Source organism: Alligator mississippiensis, chromosome 8 (genome assembly GCF_030867095.1).
Source record: "Alligator mississippiensis isolate rAllMis1 chromosome 8, rAllMis1, whole genome shotgun sequence".
NCBI lineage: Eukaryota > Metazoa > Chordata > Crocodylia > Alligatoridae > Alligator > Alligator mississippiensis.
The window spans coordinates 10,802,971-10,829,691 of NC_081831.1; the positions used below are offsets into that span (position 1 = coordinate 10,802,971).

The following is a 26,721-nucleotide window of genomic DNA, read 5'->3' on the forward strand; positions in this document are numbered from 1 at the left end:
TGGCTAGCCCTCCACCACGGCTGTACAACATGCAGGGGGAGTGCCTCCCCACCACATCCTTCCACTGTGTGTGCATGGATGACCCCCACCTCGGCCCCCTCGCTGCACCACACTGTGCTGTGGGCTCCCTCAGCATCATGGGCTGTGCTGCCCTGTCTCCTGGGTGGGAGCACGAAGCAGAAGCTGAGGGAGGGAGGTGGAGAGATAAGGGGAGCAGTGGCTGTATAGGAGCCCCAGGGCTGCGTATTAACCCCTTGTGGGCTGCAGTTGGGCAACCCTGCAGTAGACTGTTTTTAGCACGCAGCTGCCCTTTAGCTACAACCCCTGATTTCCGGGTTTTCATTGGTAGGCGTCCTTGCCAAGCCTGATTTACCACTTCACAGATATGAAAGGAGGCCTGTCTTGCCATTTTGATGCGAAAGGCATGAGGCTTGGACATGCATTGTTGTGGGGGAAACCAATCATGCATTGCAAGAACTCGGCTTTTCTCTGAAGCCAGGGTTACACATGGATTGTGCGCACAAACTACTGGTAGGAGAAACTCACCTTAACAACTGAGGGTTGACAAAAGCAAGTAGATCTTGGATCAGCTTGTAGAAAGAGCCAACTAAGAAGTATGGCCCGAAGGTCCGTAGCAATGCTTTGAGGAAGGAGGGCTGTTTATGCTGTTTCTTATTGTCAATCCAAGGTTCTGTTTCATTGGGGCCATCACCAACATGGTTCAGCACATGGTTAGATTTCTTCACATATGCCACGGCCTCTTTCCTAGGGAGCAGGAAACAAGTAACTATTGTCAGCTGAAAATAACTGTGTTATGGATGCCACGTGGCACAGGGCACCTACGCACCAGCACGGAGGCTGCTCCGATGCATTGCAATGCCAGCGTGTTGGAGCAGACTCCCTCAATCGAGTCAGCTGGAGCATGGCCATCACTGCGCTCCTGCAGCCTCCTGCGTCTCATGTATCAGCATCCCCGCGCTTCCAAATGGCGGTGGGGCACTTGAATGAAAACTCGTCAAATGATCTTTAGTTCAAGCATCCCCGCACCATCTTGAAGCGCAGGGATGCCAATAAACGAGACGTGGCGGTGCTTTAATTAAAGCAGCTCTTGGAGCCTCTCTAATCAAAGTGCTATTCCCCTACCCCCCAGAGCACATGTAAAAGTGCCCACTGTGATTAGGATACCCAACAAGGACACCAAAGACACAACCTGGCCTCTGATCTTGGTTCTCCCACCAGCCTTCATTGTGGCCTTGGGAAAGGCACTTTATACTAGATCCACAAAGAGACCTAGGGAAGGGTCAAGCTGGCCCTGGCCCAATGAATCTTAATTTTTTTTTTCTGTATAATGGGACAGCTTCAACAAGCGGGGTAGAGAGTGCCCCATGCTTATGTAGTTCATAGTCTGGTAGTCATAGCTGGCCACCCTCCAGGGAGGTGGGAGAGGTGGGTTTCATTTCCATCAAGCAGAGAGGAGAATCAAACCAGAGTGGCCCACACCCTGCATGTGCACCCTAACCATTAGGGATCATTGCCACCGCCTCCTTCTCCCTCTGCCATGTTTTAAAATGAACGGCTGCCACTATTTTGTGTGCAGCCTGATCCTCAGCACAAGTAATGGATGAGGCCTTTCAGGGGAGAAAGGCAGAGGACTATCTAGTTTTACAATCCCAATTGGACCTAGGGGTGAAACAGGCACTGAGCTACTTAGCCCCATCATGACTGCCGTTTTAGCAATCAGGGAACTCTTGAGGTCACAAGCTGCAGTAACGACAAGTACAGAATTTAGCCACCAGCTGAGCAAGGTTTTTCGGGGTCGCAAAGTTGGACTCAGATGCCTAAATTCCACTCAAAGTTCCAATTTAGTGCCTAAATCTTGTTTGGATTAGCCCTTTTCCTCTCTGAAATCCCAATTCCCATCAGTACAATGAGGCTAAACATACTTACCTGCTTTATAGAGCACTGAGATCTACTGATGGAGGACATCAAACAAGAACTAAGCATTTAGTAGGGACTGATTCTCTCAGTCCCAGCCACACTGATGGGAGTAAGGCCCTCACCTCTCTCTCTCAAAGAAATGGCAAAATGTCCTGCTGCCCCCTTGTTAGCAGGTGCTGGAGCTCTGTTATTAACTGGAACAGGGGGGACTCCACCTTACCATTCAAGCAATCTGCACGCAGGCAGAGGGATTCCTTGGCAAAGGGTCCACAAGCAAAAACATGTTCACTTAATTTGGGATGAAAACCTCTGCGGAAATTGTGACCTGCTTGTAGACCATTTGCAAAGAGCTAAAAGTACACCAGCTAAAAGTCATTTGTTGCAAAGTGTTCACCAGGTTCAATATACAATTTCCAGATCAAATCTGCTTAGTTTGCAGGCACCCCACTCCGCCACCCCACATACACACTTTTTCCTTGTCACCAGCACTGTAAACAGCAGAGGATCTGACAAATCATGCTGAGCTCCATCTGGCTTTGTCTTTGCTGCTGAATGATGGTGAACTAACTAGCCTACCATATTTTATCTCATAAGATCTTAAGAGGAAAAAAGACATTTCTTACTAGTAAGTACTTAGGCAAGGCTAACATCATATTAATGTGTCAAATTGACCACATCTCATTTCCTTCCCACCCATGCCTCTGCTGTTTACAGCAAAGATGCACACCTTTCTTGCCTGAGAAAGCACAGCCTTCTGTCTCCAGCAACCTCCTCAGGAGCAAAGTTTCTGCACTCAGATCTTAACTAGCAATTTGGCTGGCATCTGACATGCACTTCAGGTGCCTCCCTCACAGCTGGACTGGCTCTGTAGTTCTCACTGGAGCAACAATGCACTTTTATCAATCAAGTGCGTGGACAGGATTTGAAACAGCCAGGGAGCACGTATGCAAATAAAGAAGACACACAAAGAACTAGAACCCTTGGTTCCAAAATGATACCTTTTATTAGCCCAGCTGCAATGGAAGGTATTATTTTGGAACCAAGAGTTCTAGTTTTTCATATGTCTTTTTGTTTTAGACCAACACGGCTACCAAGTACACCCCTGAATAAAGAAGATGCTCATTTTCACCCTTCACCTTACAATTTAAAACCTCTGTTTAAAAACTCCAATGCTTCATGACCGATTGTTTAACAAAGATGGATCTGAGACAGCACCATGAACCTAAATGTAAAACTTCCATTATGTTGGTTTAGGAGCAACAGGAATATAACATTAAGAAACAGTTCCCTGTTTTGTTGAACCTGTGGCTGTACCAGAGACACAGTATGTTTTAAAACAAGAGTGGGCAATTATTTGGGCCCAAGGGCTGCATAGGGAGTTTTGATGAGTTGTTATGGGCTGGCTTAGCACCCGCCACCCTCCCACAACAACTCACCAAAACTCCCTCTGGGGCTTTGGGTGGGCAGGGAGCTGTAATCGGGAGTGGGACAGGTATGAACCATGCCCTGCATGCCCTGCCCTATTGGGGGGGGGGGGGGGGGCAAGGGGTGTATGGGTGTGTGTGGAGGGGGCATGTGCGTACCCATTGCATGGAGCTCCAGCTCCCAACTTCTTTCCACCCACTCTGCCCGCCTGCAGGTGGCTGCTCATTGCGCTGGGTGGGCATTGGGCAAAGCTGGTGGAAGGCAGCCAGGAGCTAGAGCCGGAGCCGCCCAGCTGAAGCTTCCCACCCACCCAGAGTGGTGTGGCAGGGGCAGGGGCTACAGCTGGAGGTGAGTGGAGCTGAACAGCCCCGCTGGCACAGGCCCCGGCCAGCATGTAGCTTGTGGTGGGCCTGTTCTCAGTGCGGCTGCAGCTGGCTGAGTGCTGCTCTGCTCCCCTCGCCTCCAGCAGCAGCTCCTCCTCCTGTTCATGCCCATGATGTGCCGCTCCGGGCAGGCGGGCAGCTTTAGCGGGGCAGCTCCTGCTGGAGGTTAGGGGAGCAGAGCAGTATCCTGCTGCCGGAAGCTGCATTAGGAATAGCCCCACCAGACACTGCACGCTGGCCAGGGCCCAGGCTGGCAGGCATCAGCAGGAGCATGGTGTGGGCTGCCCCAGTGGGAGCAGATGGGGCTGTATTTTTGCCCACTCCTGCTTTATACCTAACTGTCCCTACTACACCTCAGCTACACTGTCTAAGACATTATCAACGTTGCTAACACCTTTTCAGCTCCATTAGTCTGAAGTTTCAATGCATGAACTCCACTGCTTGCCATGTCATTTTTAATACATTTTTCATAAGCCTTTTCAATGTAGCTGGCAGGCAATTTAATCATACATTTCTATAATTTTCAACAAAAAAATAAACCTAGCTACCCAATACAAGATGCTTTTAGAGCTATGTGAAGCTCAGAGATCTGGGACATGAGCTTCACAGGAATCTTTTGCTTGGCTTTGATTCATCTTTATCCCTTCCAAGCGTCAGAACCATTAGCACCATTAACACAACGTTTTGCTTGGTCTTATAACAAGTCACATATTCAGGGAAAGCTCACAGTAAGCCATCCCATGTTTCATGGACACCTTTGATGAAAACCCAAGCACGGTTTCAGGTTTCAGAGTGCCCTAGGCCTTTCTGTATGAAGTCTGTGTTCTTCTTGCACAAATGTCCACTGGAGGAACTGGATTATGTCTGTACACTAAGAGAGCAGATCACATACAATGCACAATACTCCCTAGCATAAAAATTGAACACTTATTTAAAAAAAACAAACCCCAAAACACAGCCAGGTAATAAAGCCAGTGGCTGAGCCTTTTCTGTTAATACTGGAAACTTTTCAAAACATAGCTGCAAATCAGACCCTAACTTCTCATATATTTAACCCTGCCAAAAACACTATTATGAAAGATTAAATGTCACCTAATGGGGGCTTTCCAATTTGCCAAGAGTGCATAGAGCAGGGGAATAGAGCAAAGTCTCTGGAAAACAAAGAATTCAACAACTGGAGGAAATGGAAAATCAGGCCCCTCTTAAAATCTATGACTTTAAAGCTGACGCCAGAGTGAGTATTTGCTTAGAAACACTTTTGATACCTGTCAGTGGGTGGAAAAGATACAGTGATAAACAAATATTTGCATTTCTAGATTAGATTGAGTTTCCAAGTAAAATAATACCTTATTTAGCATGTTAAATACATTTACATTTTGAGCCTGATCTTAGCAACCTTTGAAGGCTATGGGAAGTCTTTAGCTTCACTAGGAAAAGGATTAGGGTCTTGTTTGTTTTTTGTGTTTTTTTACTTGCTGGGATGATCTCTTTAACAGTCTCAAGAGAAAAGCCGGACTAGATAGCTTATTTCTAGTTCTTTATTCCCAAGCCCAATACTTTATGCTAAGATCTGTCATCTCATGTCCGGGGCAAGCAGCAGTTTCTTTCTGAAAATGCACTTTATATCTGATCTGAAAAGTGAGTCAGAGAATAAAAGTGACGTGGTTTGTTATCTACTGCGTCTCACTGGTCTATGGTCAAACTTGCTCATTTTTAAACAAGCAGCTATTCCTTCGCTGTGAACTCAGCCGGCTTCTGTGAGCTCTCACATTACCAGTAGTAACAATTCGAAACTTAAGCCCGTAAGTACAAGGAAGTAGCCAGGAATAGTTATTCTGCAGTGCCTATTTTGGACTGCCTCCCAGTATGAACACACTTAGTCTACATTAAGTCCACTCACCAGCTCTGAAGCTTTAAATGCACACTCTAGCTTGTTTCACAATAGCTTCCCTGTGTAGTCAACCTCTTAAAAAAACACTGTTAAGAGTTTTATAGATGAAGCACGAGCCCCAGAGAACCAGAGCTCATGTTTCCATCACTGTATTCAAGCAGTTTGAATACTTGCAGAAAAGAGACTGGGCAAGTAGATAGATGCTGTTTTTATGTAGCTCATATTCAGAGTAGACATTTTCTTTATACGTGTAACATCTGTTGAGATAATTCAGAGACCAACCTCTGCTTGCTGAATGGTTAAAACACTTACTGGTTGCAGTCTGCTTTTTGTTTATCCCACTCCTTTTGCAGCTGTCCAACGACCACTTTCGAGGTGTCATCTTCATTCAGTGACCATAGGTCTTTTTCTTTAAGTGGCCTTTTGTAACCAAGAATTGCCATGCTATGTACAGAAAAACAATGATCATAGTCCAAATCAATTTTGGATGATAGATTTAAAAGCATCCATTAATATGAGAAACCAGTTAGCTAGCAAAAGAAAAAGAAAAAAGCAGATACATTCCTACATTAAAAGTAATAATCGGACCTAAAAGCAAAACCTGTATTATAAGTTCAACAGAATGAGGCCAAGAAGTTTAGGCCCAAGTTTGAGTTGAAAACCATTTTTAATTTAAAAATAAAAAAGTCACAACTTAAAAAAAAAAAATCAGTGAAAACAATTTTAAAACAATAACACCATTTGCAGAAGATTTATGCTTTTACATGCGAGTACAAAGATGTTAGGAAAATAAAATAGCTAAACCTGATTTACTGTTTGAGTCAAATGCATGCAAAATCAAGCTTATGCAAATGATTAAAGGAAAATTGGATTTTCCCCCAAAAGAATGAAAAATATTATTTTTCAATCGCATGGTCAGGATTAAGTTTTCAAACTGCTTAGAGGATACTTTCTCATGGGAATCACGCATTCAAATCCCTTTGGAGTTTTAAGCATCTCACTTCCTTATTAAAAATAGCTTTTCTGGGCTGTTACAATAGCTAATAAGATGACACTGCCGGGGCCATCAAAATGCCTGTCTGTAAGACTGAGTCAAAAGCCCAGATCCCAACATGCTCAATCTTTAAGGGTAGCTTGGGTCTAGATGTGAACTTTACAGTGGGCTCATTGCTCTATTATGGGATGAACAAAAATTTTAGATTTGAATCCTGGTCTGAACTTTGCATCTTCAACCCACATATAACACCTATGGGTATTTATACACATGCTCCAGGAGGCGTGTGGGCGCGATTTAATTAGCACAGCTCTGAAGGCCATGCTAATTAAAAGCACGCAGAGCGTCATGTGTATCAGTGTCCCTGCGCTGAAAAAGCATTGCGGGGTGCTTTGAACTAAAACTTGTCGAACAAGCTTCAATTTAAAGTGCCCTGCTGCCATTTTTTCAGCGCAGGGATGCTGATACACATGACACTGGAGGCTGCTGGAGCATATTCATTTCCACGCTCCGGCAGACTTGATTAAATGAGTCTGTTCCAATGCACTGGAATTACAGTGCGTCGGAGCAGGCTCCCTGCATATGTATAGGAGCCCTATCACTGCCAGCTTTCATTTGCATGCAGAACTCAACTTTCTTTCCTTACTACATAGAAGAGTCCTTTGTGGGGAGGGAAGGGACCCTCATATGCAAATATCAACAGGAAATAAAATGCATCCCCAAGTGGACTAAAGGTGGCTGGTATTATTCCTGTAATGCAACATGTATTTATGACTACACAACTAGCTTTATTTACTGTTAGCTTTCCAGGATGATGTATGCAAAAACAGATCCTGGCGTTTGCTTCTTAGTTATGCCACTTTTTGTTCCACCTCCACATTTCTGAAAGATAGTCTGGGTATCACTGGCCACTCCCAGACAGATGTGAAAAATTCCTTCCCCACCACCACTGCAGTGCAGATACCCCTTGGGGTAAAAGAGCATGCAACACTGAACAACCAGGAGGGAAGTATTTGGGCCCAAGTAACTTTATCTAATACACAGTGCCGGAGTAATTTTTTTGGTTGTCAGCTGTCCAGTATATTTTTTGCCAAAAATGGGTTATAAAAGTCTTGACAAGATAAGCTCACCTTGTAAACCACCAAAATGTTAACCTTGAAAGAAAGCCTGAATTCAACTCTGGACATGGATTCTGCATTTAGAAAAAATACCAACATGTTTGAAGTAATATGGCTTTAAAAAGAACACAAGATGTTTGAGTCATTTTTTTGGTATGTAGTGGAAAGCAAGTTCTGCACTGTTCCCTAACATGAAGCGAAAACAACTTCTTTCATTTGTCATCTCATACAGAGCTCCTTTCACTTCTTAATAGTCACAGCTCAGGCTGCCTTTTAATCATACTTATATAAAATGAAATGTCATTCTTAGATTTCAGAAGAAATTAATTTTATACCTGAACATGCCCTCCCAGCTTGGTGCAAAAATAAATTCAATTGTGGGGACCATTTAGGAAAGGTTGAGTAACAATTTAACCTCTCAACATCACTTCCTTCATATGGTAAGGTTATTCTACATCTCCTCAAAGCTCTTATGAAAACAGCTTATTATATTAATAGATGCAAACCCTGAGATTTTACCCAGCTTTAAAAGGATGTTCATCAAACTAAAGACTACCCCTCCACAGATACCTTTTGGAACAATCAACTTACATTTAAATATGCTATTCGATGACTATTTTAAAAATTGGAGTGGTAATTTAAGACATCTGAGTGATGAGACCAGTAACCAACTTCTGGCATGACTGATCTGAAGTGGATTTGAACTGTAGATCTAGAAGCAAAAAGTTTCTATGGCTCATTTCCTAAAACAGTCTCTCTCAACCAGAAGGTCACAGGAAAAATGGAGGGAAGATCATGATATACTTAAAATTTTGTTACAAATCTCAAGCAAAGAAAATTTCACTTTTTTCTTCCCCACCCACTTTTACCCTCCAAGGGCAAAAACCCTCCACTGACCTCTTGAAACACATACCTGGAATAATTATTCCAGTTTATCATTGTTGGAGTTTTTAATCTTATTTTTAAAATAAATACAAGAAGTCATGAGAACTTTTCTGATTTTGTGGAGGCCAATATACGAAGATTGAGAAAACGTGCCCTAAGCCATCCAAGTGCTCTTTGTGCTTATTATAAAATAACGGAGCTACAAATACAATTAGTACTTTCTTGTTTGTGCCGCTGAATTAAGCCTCTAGAATATAGTCAGATAAAAAAAGATAGTACTTACCGGGTCTGTATTAACGGGGGAGAAAAATGGAGGCCTTTCTTTAAAGCATGAAAGGATCAACTCAATGATTATCAATACGAAGTAGACGTAAAATGTGACAAACCTAAATCTGTCTTTCACCTGGCCCTGGAAAGAGAGCAAAGGAAGTAAAGGATTGCTTTCATTTGGCTGTGTAAGTTCAACATAAAATAATATTGAACTTCCTACTGCCAGTCTGTTGTTGCTCTGGAAGTGAATCCTGAAAAACTAACTACCAGGAATAACTCTTACAAATGTGAGATATGTGGTAACGCACCTAAATGTGTGCATCGAACTTCTAATTAAGTCCTGATGACATCATAGGAGTTATGTAAATGTTTCAGCACCTCTTCTGCATAAGGCTGTTTTCATGATCCTTAGGGGTACCCCCAAGATGCTTGCAGGATCATGCCTTTAATGCAGAAACACAGGACCTCCGTACCACACCACACCGGATCCATCAAGTCCTGCCTCCTGTCTCTAGCGATGTGCAGTGCCAGATGCTTTCAAAGGAAGATGCAAGGAACTGTGTGTTGGACAATTACAGTCTCATTTGGTGTCATTTTCTTGTCAGCCCCCAGAAGTTGAGTGGGAAGGCTGATATCTGATATCAATGATTCCCAAACCTGTGGCCCACAGATAACACTGGGTCCACTCCACCACCTTGTTGATTAAAAGTTTGATGAGAGTACGTGGTTGATGGCCAGAGATGTTGATGGTTAGCAGTGCTCTGTTGGCCGAGGGAACTCAGGAACCGCTGCTTTAACGAGTTTTTAAAATCCTGCCTAATATAATTCTGGATGGTCTCACTGTCCATACAAAATGCCTAATCATTAAATGTCAGGATGAGGGGGCTTCGAGCCCTTGGCAACTGCAAGACCAGTAGAAGAGACGTTGTCCAGGGTTTTGCTTTAAAGCTCCATGTCTACAGGGTACCCAAGCTTCACATTTAGTTTTGCTAAAGAATTAGTCACCAATAAAGACTCTTCCATCATGATCTAAGTCAGTATTTTTACTTTTTTGATGGCCTTTTTTTAAAATTAAAATAGAATTGTATCCACCCAGGTGAATGGGGAGAGGTGGCAGCGGCCACAGCAAGGAAATTCATTGTTACCGTACTTTTCAAATTGAATTGTCTAAATGAATATTGCACAGACTGCCATTTACAGTTTAATTCAATCTCTACTGGAGTGCTTCATGCACTTTAGCATATCAAGATCTCTCCTGCTGAGAGAATCATAATAATAGTAATAACCAACTAGGATTATTATTATTAAAAATAAGCAAATTATTTGCTATATGTCTACAAGGCAAACATAGCACGCTCGAATGTTTAAAAAAAAATACTTTTCTCACCAGGCCTGAGATGACCTGATCACTGAAGCAATACAATTTATTTATTTGTGACATGGGAATTGATAAGGGATCTGGCAATCCCTCACTCACCGTGACAGAACCAACTCTGTATTTAAAATGGGAATCATAACAGCCAAGCTTTGTTTTTCTTCTACTAACTTTTGGCTTTCTGGTAAAAGCCTCTGTAGGAGTCAGAAGCCTGTTCCCACGTCAAGGGTTTTATAGAGTTGTGCAAGGCAACCAAACTGTTCAGACTCAGGAGGACAACTTCAAGCCCAAATTAATTTCTTTGCTCACTACTCAGTCTCTTTTAAAAGGCAGAGGTTGCTGCACACTGTGCGCTACGTATGAACTTGCTGCAGCACTCAGATTCCTGCCAATGTAGCCTCCAGCGGGGCATCCCTTGAATATCCCCACTGGATTATACTGATGTAAAGCAACACATTCCCTCTAATTTAGAGACTGAATCAAGGTACTAACACCAAACTTCCCTTTCTTCTCTGGCAAAATTCATGTTGAGATGACCCAGGTGACTCCTTCTCCCAAGCCAAGAGACACTTCCCTAGCTTCCCCTAGAATCATTTGCTTACCTGTGTCGTTGCAGACATGATTTTCGATCGGAAAGGGCCCAGAGCACAGAGGATAGATAGAAACCAGAACACAATGAGTATGCCAGAGGACTGTACTCCACGCAGTCGTTCGTACTGAATGAGGATCGCAGCTACTAACTGCAAAGAGTAAAGGTGGAAATGCATTAATACACATCTCATGGCTCTCCCTAGTTGCCCTTTCATTGTGTGCCCATAAGAAAACCTAGCAGCTGCATCACCACTGTCATGGCAGAACCTCCACTACAAACTTAATTGCAAACTATGCCTGTAAAAGCCCAGCTCGTTTCAATGGAAGTCAAAGGCAAAACTTTCTTTTGCCAAGAGTGGCCTTAAGGAATAAATTGTTCTCAGAGCCCTTGGTTTTGAGCTTTGTTTTTACTTTTAAACTGCAGGTTATCGTGTTTGCACTCAGGAACTGCTGTGATTATTAGGGAAACAGGTTTTAAACTCTCCACACAAGGTCACTTCTCTCCTGTAGGCAGGTAAATCAAAATTTTGTCTGTGTTTTTAATTTTCCACAGGGAATTAAAAGCTTAATGAATTAGTGTTTCACCTTTTGGTGCACAGCTCAAAGCCAGTTTGAGACCTGAAGCCACTGTGAGACCTTAAGCAACAGGAATTTGGTTTCTGCCCAGTTAAGAACGTGCCTCTGATTTGGGCTGCTGCTCAGTTTGACGCAGCCTGATACGGTGTGCAACAAAGCACAAGCTTTGCTCCGTTATCTCCCAGCTCAGATGAGGTCAAAACCAACCTAACATAAAACACAAATTGCTTCTCTCCAAACAACAACCGCAGCTAGGGCAGAACAGAGAAATTTTTCATTAGCAAATCTGTGATGCAGAACAATACCTTCCATTGCGAGGTTTTAACCTGACAGCTTTAGGGCTCGCTGATGTGGAGATGGCCTACACTTAAGGCTTTCTACAGAAACCCATATTTTTCATGCCTAAGTGAAATATTAGCATTTCAGGTTAAACAAGGTTATTTTTAATTAGAGAGAATAATTAATGATGCTGAAATGTGCCAGGCTGCTGGTTCTGCCAGAGTTTCATGTATCAGCTACAAAGCGACACGGCAGCAAGCAAAGCCAGCACCTCTGCTCCCCACGCCGACATCTTGCTACCATGTCAAACCCATGAGGAGATCAGCTCCAGGGCTGGGAGAGCAATTTATTTTTCAAGGTTCATTCAGTCCTTCTGCTTTCTCCCAACATTGCCAATATAGGGCCAATGCAAGGGGCTGTCCTGATCCACAGGATTCTCCGGTTTAAAGCAGAACACAATATATGACTCCTACCCTATTCATTTACTGGTGTTTATTTTGTCCCAGGGAATGATACGGTTGTTAATTATTATTACTAATTGGAAACCGATACCTACCATTGTGATGCCAAGAATTAGGGGAGTTACAAAATAGACGGGGCGTGGAGTTCTGCTTTGCAGGAGTTCATGAAAAGAGTAGAACAAGTCTGCCCAGCAGACGCACCAAAGCAGAACGCCTAAAAACTAAAAGAAAAGTCGTGTTAAATGGGAAAGGCATGTGATTCATTCCTTCCACACATGCAGAAACAGGGTTTGCATCACCCTACACTTGAGCTGTGAAAAGCTGATGTAAACTAGGTGGGGATTCTAGTATCATTGGAACTGCTGCAACGGTCACTAGCTGAGGATCTTGCTTCATTTATTTTTTGTAGGGGTGATAAATGTGATCAGGGCTAAGCCTAACATCTATCTGTTTTCTGCAGACAGACTCCAATTAATTAGAAATGGCTGGATATTGATTCGAAAGAGATGCATCCAGTGATGCATACTCTGGACAGGGAGGCCAGAAGTTTACCCTTGGATTGACTCCATTTCCCTGTCCAAGCTTTTAATGTGGCACTGGAAAGGCTTTTAACTCTCCCTCCTATTGTTTGGGCAATGAGGATAATAATGACACGTCAGTACTTTTTAGGGATATAATGGGAAATAGAAAATGTTCAGAAAGTACCTGAAACTGGGACAGATCTCTGTGTCATTGCTAATTATAAATAGACCTGCAAAATAGCTTGGAAAGTCCCCAACTGTGATTGCACCCATAAAGTAAAAGTCACTTCTGAGAAGAGGCCTCAACATGATGGCCATGTACCAATGAAAGCCTCAATGTAGAGATTAAATGAGGACTATATGGTCTGAAGCAAGTCTCTTTCTAGCAAAGAAGTGAACTGTATCCTGTAGACGAGGTGCGTCCGTGCGGTTCACATGAGGCCACTCTCGTGTCTCTGTGACAGCATTGCCAAAGCGTGCAATTTTATCATGGGTTTCCTGAAATTTGGCAGTTGTCTTAAAATCCTGGAGCACAGAAATGTGTGAGAATGTCAACATTCATTAAAAAAAATGGTTTTAATCCTCATGGTTGTGGGGGAAAGCTTTGAACTGTTTAAAATACAATACCTAAGGGCATCCAGAAGGCTCAAAAATCAGAAATAAATCATAAATGTACTAAGATTTTTAAAAATAAAGCCTCACGGATTTTAAACCAATCTCATGATTTGGGGTAGGCTGATTTAAAACTGTCCAGTAGTTGGGGTTGGCAACACTGCAGAAGTCTTCAAGCCCACAGTCCCAACCTGATGGGTACAAATATTGCTTACGTAGTTGTAATCTGTACTAGGCTTACTCTCTTCATTGTAACCCTCTCCCCCTTCCCCTCCTTCTGTTCACTCCCTTCATTTGGTGCATCACATCTGAATGTAAATTTGAGGGAAGAAAAGTCAAAATTTATGGTGGTGGCAAACAAGCCAAGGCTTGTTACATCCCTGGCAAAGCTTCCTGATGCCTCAGTGTTCAGTGCTCGGTATCTATGCAAAGCATTTCTTTATAATCCGTCTAATAAACTGATTAGCACATGTGGAACGTGAAGCAAAAGGTGCCTGTCCAGCTTCCTAGCCATCTGCTTAGCTCTTGTGTCAACCTTCCCATTTACTACCGAAGTATTCATTTTTTAATTGTGTGTATACATAAAATAAGGGGGAAATGATGGCGAGGATCAAGAAGGGATAATTTAGAACCATATTTGCTAGGTGATCTTGTTAGGGCATATACCTAGATCAAAAAAAAGTAACAGGAGACATAAGGGACAAGACATTTACACAGGCCCATGAACAAGTGGGTTGGTAAGCATCAAGCCTTATGCTTTCAGGCTGAATTCTTTTCACCAAAATTTCGGTGCCTGGTGAAAAGATTCTCCTTGTTATCAAACACTGTACCATAATCTACAGAAAAATCAAGGAATTTGCATACCCAGTTCCCTTTTATTTGCAGTTTGCCCTCAATGTGCATTTCTTTGCTTCCATGTAGATATGTGAACACCCCCCTTCCCCTCCAAAGGCACAGAGTTTTGCGAAGAGTTGCAGAAAGATCCTACCGTCTTGAGCCTGCTCAACACAGAGAGTACGATGTATCCTCTCTTGTAGTGTTTCAGATAAAGGATATAAAAAGGGATGGCCGTCCAGAGGTAAATACTGGGGATCCAAGCAAGGATGGTATTCTGAAAACATGGTGTTAGGTCTGGATTATCAGTTTGTACTGTAATGTTTGAATCCTGCAGAAAAGACATATTAAGAAAATTTTAGTGGGGAATTTCTTGACCTCAACAGATGTTTAAAGAAACTGCTTCCAGATACTGCTAGAGTAAGCAAGGACCCTAAGGGCTTTTCAAAAGGGACACATTCAAGATTCTGTAGTACCTGTTCCAAGATAAAGGTTAAGAATAGCAATTACAAGTATTGTGTAACCCCATCCAATATTTTTTACTTAGTAGAGCCCAGCCTGTGCACTACAATGGTTACTTCTGTCTTCGTATTTTAGAACAGCATTTACATATTGTATTGCACAAATCTATCATCTATTTTCAAGTTTTCATATTGGCTTAGTTTTATTCAAAAGCCATCAGAACTTGCAGCTAATGGCATACCAGCATTTACTATAGTATTCGCAGTACACCCAGTCTAACTTTTAAATGGCGATCACAGTGAAATCCTAAATTTGAGAACTTATCTGACCAGACTGATCTGCATCAAGGGAGATCGTCAGGTTTAAACCAGCCAACTGTTGGTGTGAGTATCTGGGAAGAGGTTGAACTGATGAGCAATATCCTGACCTTCTTATTCATAACCATGGAATGATAATTCAGTTTATTTTAAACAAAGTAAAGCAAATGAGCACAGTTTACATGGAAGGAGAATGTGCTTCCTCGTAAACATTTCAAACTACATTCTCCATCTGCAATCCCAGATGTTGCAAGTCTTATTTTGCAGTTTATAGTTACTGGTTACGAACACCGTCTGGAAATTCAGAACCCACGAGCGGGTAACGGAGCTGACTGTTTTTTACGTTAGAACTAAGATATAAAAATTACCAAGCGGTCTGATCTTAACTTGGAGCTGATAAAAATTAAGATCTACCTATGTCTAAGTCACATACACCTGTCTGATTCTTTCTTTGCTTTTTGGGTTCTTGGTTACCAACATAATTACAGTTGCACAATTAAATTAACCCCTTGTAAATTTGTAACTCCTCCAGAAGCTATCTTCTTCAAAAGTGTTTCTTGGGTCTATTGCTACATTTTCTTCCAAAAAAAAAAAAAAATTCATAGAAATTCTGAAAGCAACAGCTGCTGTTTGAATGAAGCAGTTGCAATCAGCTCATAAGGCTTACAGCAGTAGTTCTCAAACTTTTTAGGCTTGAATTGTTTTGGAAAATGCCAGCTCTTAGCTTTTCACTCACTTTTTGACTATGGGAAAATAACAGAGCAATTCTTTTGTTGTAAAGAACTCAGAAAGACTACAACAGGAAAGAATGCTTTTGCCACTGTGGATTTCTATGTGAAATCTCTGCATTTATATTATGAATAATGTGTAATTGCATACTAATAAAGCTAGTATTGTGTGGCACCCCCTTAGAAGGATCTCACATCACCCCTGTTGAAAATCACTAGCTTAGAATAACCAAATGATCACTATGGTAAGGAACTAGCAGAGACATGCTGTATTTCATCAGTCCATGCAGCGTATGAAATAGTTCCTTTGAATAACAGCTACTAGACCAGACACATTTCTGGCTGGCATTCCTACTGCTCGATACTGCTGCTTTTGCAAAGATGATAGGCAGATGGCAGGGAAACCCAGAAGTGATGTGAAGTGGCACAAAGCCCAGTGACTTGGACTGAGTTGCACCCTTTGGACCCAATGTTTCTATTTGGCCAACTGAGGAAAAAAGCCCAGTTTGAAGTACTGTACAGTATTATACAAAAGTTTGGTAGGGATGAGGGAGCAGGATTCCTATTTCACCCAAACCGGTTTGCCTATCCCTAGAGGCAATCTCTGTCATGTATAAAGCCGGCGTAATACACCAAGCAATGACAATTATATCATTACAGTATGACCCAATTAAAAAACCCCAAACACAATTAAAAAAAAACAACCCACACACCACGCTAGACACTGATCTCTCACACTTCACCTTCCTATGGAAATATTCACTGCCGCTCGGAGGACAGTAGCAACACTCAATATACTGTTAACACTGTCTGGCTCCTAAACAAGCCTGGTCAGAGCTCCAAATTTCATGTTTCCCTTCACCCAGCCTGGCTGGAGCATGACATGCCCTTCCAAAGGGACACTGTTGTTTGAACGCAGGAACTAGTCTATTAAAGTTATTTTAAGCAAGGTCCTTCTTTCCTATTTAAACAAGATGTTGTTTGTAATTGGGCATGTGTATTCTTCACTCGCCTGTTAAGTCTTCCTGTTGGAGAAAGCCCAGAGGGGAAGAAGCTAGAGAGGAGAGCTAGGAGAGTTAGAAGGACATTTCTTGTAGAGCGTATAAAGGAAAATGCCGGGCCCCTAAACTTAACTCTTTTTATGTATAGGATTATGCCAAAACATACAGAAATGGGTTTCCCTAGGATCTACCAGAAGAGCAGGCTTATCCAGAGATTGCCTTTGAGGTGCAGATTGTGCAGGGCCATTAACTTGTTTAAACATGGCAAAAGCAAATACACTGCTAAATAGGGCTGTTCAGAAAAGCGTTCTGTTTTTCAACAATTTCAGGATTTTCAGATTGGTTTTAATTGCCGTGGAGAAGAAAAGAAGACTCTCACATTGTTATGAAGAAACACGAATGAGATGCCCACCCTCCCCCAAAGCCGCAGGATGCGTATCAAAGACATTCATGTAGGAGGTTGGAGACACAGGTACAAGTCTCTGCTCATCTGATTTGGTGCAACACCTTGGACCTGGCTCTCAAATGTCCCTGCTGATTGGGCCACTGGCTATTTGGGGGGGCATGTGCTATTTTGCACCTGATTAACTATGCCAACAAGTTTTAAGTTTACTTGAAAAAAATATGTTTCTGGGAAAATTTTCAACCTTCATACATTACATTTCCTGCCAAGAAACTATGTCATCAAAAAGAAAAACAAACTCCAGCCAACTCTACTTGAAACACCGGAGAGGCCCACTGAAAGTCACTGTGCTCCTAAATTCCTGAGATGTACATGCATACTCCTTGCCGATAAGATAACCTAATTTGTCTTGACTCAGTAAAACATTAATCTTATAGCTATGAACTGCACAACAAGGGAACCTGGAACATGGGGTGGCTTTTCTGATCTTTTACAGAGCATAGCAATTTTCAGGGAGGATTGTTACATTTTAAAATGAATCGGAATCTGCTGTATTCATGATGTAAATTCCAACACTAACCGATTCATTCTGAGACACACTTCAATCTACCCCGTCTATCATAACTCAGCAGACATAGAAGAAGAGTTTGCTGTGGTTAAAGTAATGAGATGCATATGATTGCAAAAAAGGTTTCTTTGCACTGCGTCTCTCAAATGGCCACTTCCTTTGTCTCTACCCTCCCATGTCCTAAACCCTGTTCTATGAAGGCTCAAAGAATCCAGCCGGAGTTTGACTCTGACCCACAATGCCCAGGATGGGAACCTTTGAGCCCAGGGATGTTTGGATTTGGTGTTTTGGTTGCTCCTATTAGAGACAGACGGTTGTTTCATTGAATATGGATAGACTGAAGCTAGAAATAGATATCGCCCAATGAAGTGGATCAGCACTGCTGGTATGCATCCCAGCACTGCTGATCTACTTCACTGGATGACACACATCACCCATTGATCTTGCAGAACAACCGGCTGTGTGTTCCCCACTTACAGAGATGTGCCCCAGGCAGCATTTGCCTGCTACAGCACATCAAACTTTCCTATCTTCCTTTCCCCCTTCCAAAAGAAAGTACCTGTTGAAAGGTCACTTCTGCATTTTGACATGCCTGTAATGTAAACAGCAATACAGTTTAACCCACACTGAGCTATTCACATAGGGTCCCTTAGGAGAACGAGCCATTAGCTCAAAGCCAGGCTAAAAAAAAGCAAGCACACAATGCAACCCCTACTCACTGCTCTGAAGGAACCTGAGAAAGATGAGCTGTGGTCTTGTTCTCTGCTTTAAATCTTATCTGGATGACAACACAGGAGAAAGGAATGAGGTTAATGTGTTTTAAACAGGAATCCCTTGTACTGCCTTTGGTCATGATGTGGTTGACGCTGCCTTAATGTCCGATTGCACATTGCAATGCCAGCTTCCTGTAACCCCGATGTAGGGGGAGGCTAATAATTCTCGTTGGGAATTTGGGAAATTATTTTTAATATATTCATTCCTTAGTACAATTTTTTTTTTCTCTTTTTACTTCAGGAAAGTACTGGAGTTCAGGCAAAGCATGGGAAACACAAATTCAGGTTCATGTATAATCGGTTGCTATACAAACACTGGCAGCCTAAAAGTAAAATCATGCCCATATCTGATATTCACACAACAGCCAAGGTTAATATGTGCCATGCTGTTGACTCTTCTTTATTGCTATTTACTGAGCTACTTAAGGTAAAAGTGACTGTGGTAGCAGAGAGAGAAAACCAAGGAAGAAAGGAAAGGAGAGGGAATTTGATAAACAGAGGTAATGAATCTGTACCTCCGTAGGCAACAGTTACAGACCATAACAGATCTTGTTGAGGCATCCATGAAAAAAAAAAAGAAAAGATTTACAGGTTTCCCTCGCTTTATGTGGGTTCTGTATGTGTGAATTTGCTCTTATGCAATGACCCTCTTTATACCAAATATGCATACATTATATGCATATACCAAATATTATACCAAATATGCATACATTATATGCATATACCAAATATTATACCAAATATGCATACATTATATCAATATTCACGTGTATGCGATCGGTGTGGTGGGAGCCCGCTGTCAGCGGCTTTGTGCAGTGCATTGTGGGTGTGACGGGCACCAAAATATAGTCTCCTAAGTGGATCTGTGCCCCTCGCTCAATGTCTGTGGCACATGTTTCTGTAGCTGCCAGCCACGTTATGGCTTCTAGGTGTGCTGCTAGCTTATCTCCTACCCCTCTCCCTGTGCTTGCGTGCACTGTCTGCTATTAGTGATTACCAAACTCGTTTTGTAAAAGTGGTAGAAATGGGTCTGGGGGTCAGTGCAGTTGAGGTAACGTACCCCTATTTGTTACATTGTAAAATGGGATCCCTTTATGCGAATTTGAGTTATGCACTGTTTTCCAGGAACATATACAGCATAAAGCGAGGGAAACCTGTATCCTGACGGTAAGTGCTGAAAAGACACCTTGCCACCATATGCTTCCCCCTGGAGATGGGCCAGTATTTTGCTAACAATGTTCACTCCAAATTCGGGCAATATTTTTATTGAATTCATTTTTGATAACAGTTCCTCTCTCCATCCTGTATCCTGCCTCCTCACCTGATCCCCCCACCCTGGCACGGAGACCTGTGTTCAGTTCCTGTCTGGATCACAGACCACTCCTAACCACCTCTCACTTCTCCATCTGCAAAGTAAGGGTTGTAATGCTTTCTTTCCTTCACCTTTCATCTTACCTATTTAGGCTGTGAGCTCTTCTGGGCAGGGACTGTCTTACAACCCATACATATCTAATCCCCTGGCATCCAGTTGCAGGGAGGATCCTTCAGGCACTTTCATAATATGAATGGTAACGCAAAAAATTAACATCTGCTTAGGATTGCTAGCAAGCTGCTGAGTCCCAGAGACCCTCAGGCATTTTTAGAACAAAAGCATGCCCATGCCTGAAAAGCGTGTCACCCTTATCCAGAGAAGCGACAACATGCTTCATTGATTGCGAGATGACAGCAGCCCAACCTATTTCCTCCACCTGACTCCATAAATGAAAGCCTTGCTAGGGCAAGGGTAATGGCATTATCTATTGCTTGCAACTGTATCCTGGTAACTTTGCTTGTCAAAGGTGGGGTGGAGGAAAGGAGAGCTTAGATTACTACAAAACACACATGGCTCAGGTTGAAATTTTTTTTTTCATTTACAAAATACACTGCAATGTTTGCTGTGTGTGCCAGTGAAGGACATCGTTGAGAACAACGCGTTTTTATTCCACACAGTGAAAACTTTAGGATTTCTTTCACAGTTTATTTTAGTATTCAACTGACCTTACTCAACTTAATCTGCTAGACAAAACTCTAAACCACATTCTGCCTTTGGATATAGCCACAGGGCTCCATCAGTAGTATCTCTACCTCTCTTGTGTGTGCAGATGCTGCCAATCCCATGCATTAAAAACCATGCATCAGGACTAGCACCAAAAAAAAAATAAAAAAATAATAATAATAATAAAAAAAATCAGACTGACTTTCAAAAATCAGGATTTTGAAACTAAAACAGTACATTTGTAGTTGTTTTTCCTTTGCCTTCTAGCGCCTGAGCGTCTAGGCTCTGTGTGCTTTAAGTTTCAAAGTATTTACTTACAATTCTGAGGGATGAAACCATTTAAGAAAAAGAAAAAAAAAATAGACATGAGATACTGCTACAACCACATGATTCTTGGAGCTGGGGCTTTACGAAATGCATCAAGTATTGCAAGTCATGCGACAGAATTACAAGAGCCAGCAACACTGCACACATGCATGCAGCTAAGGATGTAATCTGGCCAACTGCAAGAGGATAAACTACAAGTACACATATATCACTTAGCACTGTCATGACTTGGCTCACAGAATAAGAAGGTAAGAAGTGCCACACCGGGTCAGACCAATGGTCCATCTAGCCCAGGATCCTGTTTCCGACAGTATAGATGCTATAGGAGGGAAAGCACTGAGCCAGACTCTCTAGAGTAATTTATCCCCTATTCAATATTCTCCCTGGCATCCACCATCATCGGTTTAGAGATGCCAGAGGAAACAGCTCTAATTCAATCTATTCAATAACCCTGAATAGATTTATCATCTATGAGGATGTCATTGCCTTGGACAGGGGGCAGTACGGTCCGACTGAATTGAGACCATATCTCATTTGTCAAAAACAGGGGTATAAGTGAAGGGAGTTGGGGTAACTGTTTCTAGAGTCAAGTGCAAAGTGACTTCAGAGAAATTATCAATGTTATAGAGGGCAAAAAAAGAAGAGCTCTGTCCCTTGCCTTACACAGGCCTCCTCCTACTCAGAGCATCGGGCAAGCGAGCAAGTTGTCGTGCTTCAATGAAGCAGTCAAAAGGAGGGGTTCTTCCATTAAAAGACTTCCAATACCCTTCAACTGAGAAAAGTGTTGGAGGCTGGATCATCAGGACAGAAGTAGCTTGATCAGAAAAAAAAAAGACTGAGGGATGAAAACAATGCACAAGACACTGCCTGCTCTTCTTTATAAGCCTCCACCTTTTATGCACTGGCACGCCTGGGAGGCAGAAGGGATTGAGACTCAGATTAGCACAGATAAGTAGTAAGGGGATTGGTGCAAGACATTCCTAACACTGCTTGGATCATCCGCCTCTCTGGCAGGAGCTAGGACTGTCAGTTAGATCCATCCAACGCAGTGATTCTCAACCAGGTGCCGCAGCACCCAGGGGCACGGGGAGATCTTTGCAAGGGTGACGTGGGGTGTTGCACAGTGTTAGCACTATTAAGTGTGCAAACACAAGTCGTAAGAGAAACCCAGGGATTTCAACAGTGTCAAAACCATTCCAACCTGCTGTGGGCTAGGTTCTTTGTGACAGAAAAATACTTCCATTTTTTCCTAGAGTCAAAAAATGAGCGAGAACTAAACTGGCATTTTTTAGGGGTGTCTTGAGTCTAAAAAGCTTGCAAACCGTTGATCTAACAGGCAGATGGATTGCAGTGCTGACCAGATACAACACCTGGTAGAGGCTGTCTTCGGTATCACCCTGAAGTTGCTGCTCACTTGCATAGTATCCAAAAGCCACGTGCTAAGTATTTATAGTGACTAAGGATGTTCGTACTCCTTGGCTGCCGTGACACTGATAAGACAAATGCTGAGTCTTGGGAGCAAACTTTAAAGCAATCAAATCTCACGGCAGGCTAGAGGTAGAAAATGAAACGCTGTTTTCCTGTTATTGGGTCTAAGCCACATTTGGCTTTTGGAGAACGGGCCTCACCCAAGCCAGCAAACACTGACTGGTCCCACAGGACAGACATGCTCAAAGGCAGACCCCTTATTCACATGGACAGGCCTGCTGAGGGCAATGGATCTCCCTGCGTGAATAACTGCTCAGCAAGGAGAGCAGGAACTCTGCCATCTGGCCCCAAACCATGACCAAAATCATGGAGATGACAGAAAGAGCTTGTGGCATATCAAACCTGAGAAAACGAACCCTCCCCCACCTGTACAACCTTTAAACTAATTTCTTTTCCCTTGACTGAACACGTTCTGATGTGGGCTAAATGGAAGAAGGGAAATATGGGGTCTGGTGATGACCGTGACACTGATAATCTTATCGTGGAAAAAGCAAAAAGCAGAACTACTCTGCACACAGTCACATTGTTCCCTCGCTGAGCAAACCGCTTGCTTGCGTGTCATAACTCTTGTGCAACGTGAGCCAGCAGAGTGAATGGCACAGTTATTAAGTGGTAAATGGTTCTAAGATCCAGACATAACCTCCACGAAAACCTAGCTGGAACAAGAACTGATGTTTCTGAGCCTAAGGAGTTAGCTAAAAATCAATTATCTTGACATTCTTCTTTAATACTGGTTTGGTCCCCATTGTCTTACACAGTATCTTTCTCCACCACATTTGTTTTTATGCATAGAAATTAATTTATTGCTGTGTCTCTTCCTGATAAAACAGAACAGGGCTCACCAAGTCACAGCCTGAAGGCTGCCCGCAGCCCATGAGGACATGATTTGCAGCCCCTGGGCTCTACCAGCAGCCACAGGCTCTGAGCTCCCCTCCCTCTCTGCTACAGGGGTAGGAATAGGGGTGGCACAGCCCATGGAGCCTGGTGAACCCATGGCCAGGGGCTGGGGGGGAGGTTGTAGCCAGCCAGGGAGCTGGGAGTGAGGGCTAAGGGGGTATGATACAGCAGGGAGGGCACCCATGGGCTAGACACAGGCATGGGCAAACCCAGCGGCTGCTCAGGGCCTGGACAGAAAGGGGGCCCGGGAATGGTAATTTTAAATATTATTATTATTATCATCATCACCATTATCATTATCTCTGGCAAAGGGCGACCTGATACTAAAAGTATGCCCAGCTGCCAGGAGTCTAGTATGGTGCTGGTGGGCATGGTGTAGCCACGATCCAGTGGCCCACATGGTATGTGGCCCCCCCATTACTTAGAAGTTGACCAGCCTGGAATAGAAAATACAACTTTCAGAGTCCAACTCTCCAGCCTTCATTCAGTTGGGACCCTCATCATTGATCAAAAGCATCAAAGGGAACATGTTGTCTCATAAAGTAGGATCACCAAAGTATTTTGGGGTTTAATCTGCAAAACCATAATAATGGGTGAGCTTTCAACTGCACCTAAGAGACTAAGGAACCCAAGCCTTATTGAAAGTCAGTGGGATTCAGATTCCTAAGTCACTGGACCCAAATCCACATGGACATTTAGATGCCTACCTACATCTGAGCCCTATGTACTTTTATTTTATTTTATTTTATTTTTTTTGGGGGGGGGGGGGGGAGATACCATATTCCTTGGTACTTACATAGACCTTTTCAACTTGAAAATGCTTAGAAAAACAACAGTAACTTCAAAATGGAGACCTAAATATTTTTAAATATTAGGTGTTCAAAATATTTAAATGATGCGAGACTTTGTTCTTTCTGTAAAAGGATTTTTTTGTGAAAAGAAAAATTGTGCAGGCCAGTAACATGTATGCAATATGAACTAGTGTGTTCCTTGTGGGGTGGGAGGGAAAGGAAAAATAAAAAAGGAAAAAATAATTGATGAAATGGCGAAAAACCCTGGATGGCCCTGTTCAGTTTCATAGGAGAACAGTGAAAATAAGAAAATGGAACCAGATTTGAAGGTTTTAGATTTCAAAACTACATCTGAAAAAAAAAGAAAGAAAAGCATTTCTCAAAAAATTTGGAAATAGTAAAAAAAAAAAAAAAAAAAATTACTTTTCAGACTAAAAATGGCTTATCATTTGAAGACAGATTATGAATTCGTTCTCTTTTCTTCCCCAATATATTTTAATAAAAATACTTTGTAGAGTATGCATAGGCATTTGAAACAGTAATAAATAATGTGGGTTTTATTGTGTTGATTGTTGCCCCTGGATCATACAATAACAACTGCAACGCATTATTTATATAAAAAAGGATATAAAATGCATCTCCTAAGATGTTTGGCTGCTGTTACTGGTACACACACACACACACACACACACACACACACACTTTAGCTCAGACAAATATGGAGTGATTGCATACAAGCTATAACACATCAGCTAGGAAGGGAGAGATTTATAGCCAAGAGTTAAACATAGCTGTAGCATATTAAGAAGGTAAAAGATCTTGGTTCCATAGGTCTTGCAAAGCACCTTCCACCTTTATTTTTAAACCCCCAGGGTTTCTCAACTGAACCTGAATACACCGCAATCATAAGTACATGGAACAGAAGTAAGTCTCCAGTAATAAAATTCTCTGAATTTGACAAAGAGCACAAGTGACATGAAATGCTTTATGGTTTTAGCTGTAGTGATGTAATGAACAATGCCATGATTGTTATGTCCACTCAGTCCTAAAATGACTCCACATTTCATTGCAGATACAGGCAAAATTTATAGAACTCATAAGTTCTGGCTGCTCCGGGTTTTACACCCCTTCACTTAAGCTAAAAAGATCAAAGTTTTGGCTGGGTTTTATGCCCTCTTAAAAGCTGAAGGAACTCACTTAGCTCCAAGTTTCACAATGAAAACCGATCTCCCTGATGACTTTTAAGCCACAATTAAAAGTCGGACAGTCCTAGGCCCACGTCTCTCTCTCCCTTTTTCCTGAGACACTATCCTTATTCCTTCTACCGCACAATCCCAGCGCCAGATCCTCTCCATTTCTCCAAGAAAGCCATTCATAGAGTTCTTCTTGGGCTTTGGGACTATTACCCCTACTCAGAGACGGTGGGCAGAAGAAAGGGGAATAGACCTGTTGATCTCAATAGGCAACACAACGCCTCTCCCATTGAGTAGAATCACTTTCTAGACACTTTCTGGCTGGGCCCCTTCTCCTGCTAATCCCCTTATCTACCATCTGGACCTTGAGAGCGCCTGGGGCTCCCTGGAGCTAAGGAATAGGCAGGCCTGCGCGAAGCACCTAGTATTCACTTCGGATTTGGATTCAGCTGATTTGGGGGACAGTGATTCGATTCGGTGATTTGAATCACTGTCCTGAATCAATTCAGCTGAATCTCTGAATCAGCCAGGCCTATCCCCCCCATCCCCACAATGGCTGCCCCACTGCCCGCCCCAGCTCCTTGGAAGAAAAGGCCCCAACTCAGCAGGTGCTGCCAGGAGGGGGGGCAATCCCCGCTGCCCCCCACTGTCCCCTGCTGTCCCAGCCCCCCCGCCCACCCCAGCTCCGGCCCTTTAAGGAAAAAAAAACCAAGAAAAACTCCGGGCTCACCAGTTCCTGCCAGCGGGAGAAGATCCCCACTGCCCCATGCTGCCCCGTGCCATGTGCGGGGGCTCTTCCACGACACCCCGAAGCCCCAAGGCTGCTGCAGGAGCGGCGAGTCTTGGGGGGTATTCTTGTTTTTATTTATAAAGGGCCAGAGCTGGGGCGGATGGGGCAACCATCGGGGGGGTTGGGAGAGTAAGGGAGGGTTTGGGGGGCTTACGGCAGAGCCCCCCACAAAGCACGGGGCAGCAGGGATCACCTCCCATCCGGTGGCACCTGGTGAGTAGGGGCTTTTTTTTTAAAGCACCAGGAGCTGGGGCGGGTGGGGACAGCCATGGGGGGCTGGGGGAGCAGGCAGAGGATGGGGGTTGGCAGGGGTCCCCCCATGGTCCTTCCTCCCTCCTCCAGCCCCCTCCCCCACCCCCTACTTACCAGCTCAGAGTCCGGCGCCAGCTCCCTGTTGCAGTCACTGGGCACTGCCCAAATTGTCAAAGCTCTTTTCTGAAGATTCGGAGAGCTTCGAATCGATTCAGGCCTTTTTATTTGGTCCCCCGATTCGATTCAGATTTTTAGATTCAGCCACCGGATCGGGCCGAATCGAATCAGCACCTGAAGCATCGCACAGCCCTACTAAGGAACAAGTGGCCAATATTATACTAGAACTGCTTCAGATCTCTTGCTCTGAATCTTGGGTTAGATGATCCAAATGCATTTCTATATACTGTAGTTTAAAAGTCCGAGCAGACTGTAAATTCCAATATGCTGGTCAGACAGAAGTGGCACTTGCTGATTTTCCTTACAAAACACAAACGGCAGCACCAGAGCAGATCATAGCCATCACTTAACAAAACCCCTATCTAT

At 43.1% G+C, this 26,721-nt stretch overlaps 1 protein-coding gene across 5 annotated transcripts in view; it reads right to left on the reverse strand.

The window, feature by feature from the left end:
* CACNA1G (calcium voltage-gated channel subunit alpha1 G) overlaps window positions 1–26,721 on the reverse strand; it is a 346,031-nt gene that overhangs the window by 31,285 nt on the left and 288,025 nt on the right. For all 5 annotated transcript variants that reach the window (XM_059732103.1, XM_059732101.1, XM_059732102.1 and 2 more), the window contains 7 exons: window positions 14,308–14,484; window positions 12,282–12,407; window positions 10,882–11,019; window positions 8,918–9,043; window positions 7,762–7,823; window positions 5,950–6,081; window positions 547–765 (listed from right to left, as the gene is read on the reverse strand). In XM_059732103.1, the coding sequence (XP_059588086.1) occupies window positions 547–765; window positions 5,950–6,081; window positions 7,762–7,823; window positions 8,918–9,043; window positions 10,882–11,019; window positions 12,282–12,407; window positions 14,308–14,484 (980 nt within the window). The remainder of the gene's footprint in view (window positions 1–546; window positions 766–5,949; window positions 6,082–7,761; window positions 7,824–8,917; window positions 9,044–10,881; window positions 11,020–12,281; window positions 12,408–14,307; window positions 14,485–26,721) is intronic.